Source organism: Helianthus annuus, chromosome 7 (assembly GCF_002127325.2).
Source record: "Helianthus annuus cultivar XRQ/B chromosome 7, HanXRQr2.0-SUNRISE, whole genome shotgun sequence".
NCBI classification, from domain to species: domain Eukaryota; kingdom Viridiplantae; phylum Streptophyta; class Magnoliopsida; order Asterales; family Asteraceae; genus Helianthus; species Helianthus annuus.
Window position 1 is genome coordinate 46,641,209 of NC_035439.2, and position 2,676 is coordinate 46,643,884.

General features: G+C 44.1%; 1 protein-coding gene across 1 annotated transcript; it reads left to right on the plus strand.

Annotated features, from left to right (window-relative positions):
• Window positions 1-310: 310 nt before the first annotated feature.
• Window positions 311-1,381, plus strand: LOC110893504. The gene has a single exon (XM_022140611.1). It carries the CDS (start codon window positions 311-313, stop codon window positions 1,379-1,381), a length of 1,071 nt encoding a protein of 356 aa, XP_021996303.1.
• Window positions 1,382-2,676: the final 1,295 nt, after the last annotated feature.

The following is a 2,676-nucleotide window of genomic DNA, read 5'->3' on the forward strand; positions in this document are numbered from 1 at the left end:
GATTTCAACGAGGCTGGCGGCTAGAGACTGTAAAATTTTGATGGAACGCTTGGAGAGAAGAATAAATAATTGGATGACTAAATCCCTTTCGTTTGCAGGGAGACTCCAATTAATCAACTCGGTTCTAGCTGCCATGTATGCTTACTGGGCCTCGGTGTTTATGCTTCCTACGAGTGTTATAAAGGATTTGGAGAAAAAGCTTCGTAGGTTTTTATGGAATGGTGGTAGCCAGGGAACGGTTCGTGCTAAGGTCGCCTGAAAGGAGGTGTGTATGCCTAAGGAGGAGGGGGGTTTTGGTATTCGAAGCATCATGGATGTCAGTAAAACCCTTTTGACATCGCATATCTGGAGTATAATTACTAAATGTCCGTCTCTTTGGGTTCAGTGGGTTCACACTTACAAGTTGAAGGGTAAAAGCTTCTGGGAGGTTCAAGGCCGGAACAATATTACTTGGGGTTGGCGAAAGCTTCTCGCTATACGTCCTATAGTTCGTCCTTTTATGTGGAAGTCTATCCAGAGCGGTCATCAGACCAACGCTTGGAGTGATAACTGGTGTACATGCAGCCCCTTACGATCGTTTATTACTCCGCGTTCTATAGCTAGAGCAGGTTTCTCATTAAATGCATCGGTAGCGGACCTTCTTGATAATGATGGGCAATGGCGTTGGCCTCAGGAGTGGTATGATCTGTTTCCGGTACTCATTAATATTGATTCTGTCCATCTTGTGCCTGAGGTGGAGGATCGGTTTCGTTGGAAAGACTTAGAGGGTAACTTACGGGTTTTTGGTTCTTGGGAGGTTTGGAGCAGCTTGAGACATAGAGATAGTAAAGTTGATTGGGCAAATTCGGTCTGGTTCAGCCAGTGCATTCCGAGACATTCTTTCCATCTTTGGTTGGTCATAAAAAATAAATTGAAAACGCAAGATAGGATGGCAGTTTGGGAGGCAGGTAGTGCCACCAATCTTCGGCTCATGTGTTGCCCCTTATGCAGCTACGATCGTGACTCCAGGGATCATTTATTTTTTAGTTGCTCTTATTCATCGGAGGTATGGGGTTTGGTTAGGGATATGGCTGATATGGGTAACGTTGATAACTCTTGGTCCTCGATTATTCAGTGGATAGAAGGTCATGCTCAATCTAGATCTCTAGAAATCATAGTTTCCAACCTTCTGGTGGCGGCTTCAACGTATTTTATATGGCAAGAAAGGAACACTCGTCTGTTTTCTCGTGAACGGCGGAATGCAAGTGTGCTCTCGAAGGTCATTATTGATACAGTTCGGCTCAAGCTTATGGGATTCCGTATGGGTGGCGACTTGAAGCAAAAGAGGTTATTGGATAAATGGCTTGTCTCGAAGAAGAATGTGGATATAGATCCAGGCTAGAGATTTTGTAGTCTCCTAGTTTTTTCTTTTCGTTTGGGGTTGTGATGTATTGTTTCTCGGGTTGTTTTGGTTTCGGTTGTGACTGTTTGGGTTGTGTCTGGTTGTTTGGTTTCCTAGTCTTGGTATGCCAAGGCTAGTAGTGTGTATCAATGTCTTGATACACCCTGTTTTATTTGGTTGATATATAAAATTTACCGGGGTAACCCTTTACCCAAAAAACCACCATCATCAAAGATAAAGTAGCTACAAAACCGCAGCCCCTTCAGACGAAAAGCAGATAGCCTATCCATTAGAGAACTTGGTAGAAGAGGTGCTTGCCCCTGCTTTCGAAGAGAAAGGATGAGTACCCGATGTCATAAATGCACTAGTTTCATTGTAGACTTCTTCAACCTCCTCCTCATCCGATTCCTGCCTGTCATTCGACGGTTTCTTCTCCACTCGACCCACAGTGGTACCTCCCTGATTACCAGTATCATCCTTCAGAATGTCAAACGGGTTAGACGTTGAAACCTGATTCTGCATCAGACTTTTTGAGGACGATTTTGGTTTAGGGTTGACGACTGGCCTGTAGACTACCTTAGGCTTCTGATTTTTCATATGGATGCCTTGGTTGTTCACTTTCTTCTTCTTGGCCCCTACAACCTGAAATTCATCATTATTCTTATCAGCATCTCCACTAGAAGATACCTGAGGGTTCTTCGGGCACGAGCTGTCATCATGACCAAACACACAACAAGAGGAGCACCTTAGAGGCTCCCAATCATACTCAATCTTGACCTCCACCTTTGAATACCCACTACCATCCATAGATGGGATAGCAACTGTAACACTCTTTTTTAACTCAGCCCCCGCTTGCACTTCAATAAGCGCTCTAGCATAGCTGCTCCTTCCCCAAGATTCAGCACACATCGAGGCAGTATACGTATCCAACATCTTAGGTATCCCAATCATAGAGGCAACCAAGCTAAGCCCATTCTCAGTAAATGCCGCTAATGGTACATCATGCATCTTGACCCAAACTGGAACCACTTTGATGTCCTCTTTTTCCATCTTGATAGAGGGCGACCACTCCTTCAAAATTATGGGAACACTTCGGATTAGCCAAGGCCCATCCTCTAGCATTTGAGTCATCCCTTCCTTAGAAGTAAACTTAAAGAAAAATAACCCGTTTGCATTCATCATGATCCGGGAAAGCCCATATTTAGCCCAGTTGTTCTTAGCAAAGTGATCGACCACAGGAAATGCTAACCGTTTACCCAGAAAATATCCAAACAAAGTGTTAGCATACCTATCAG

Bases quoted from the DNA above. Each gene is read 5' to 3' on its own strand.
- LOC110893504 (XM_022140611.1), top strand. From the start codon at position 311: ATGGATGTCAGTAAAACCCTTTTGACATCGCATATCTGGAGTATAATT.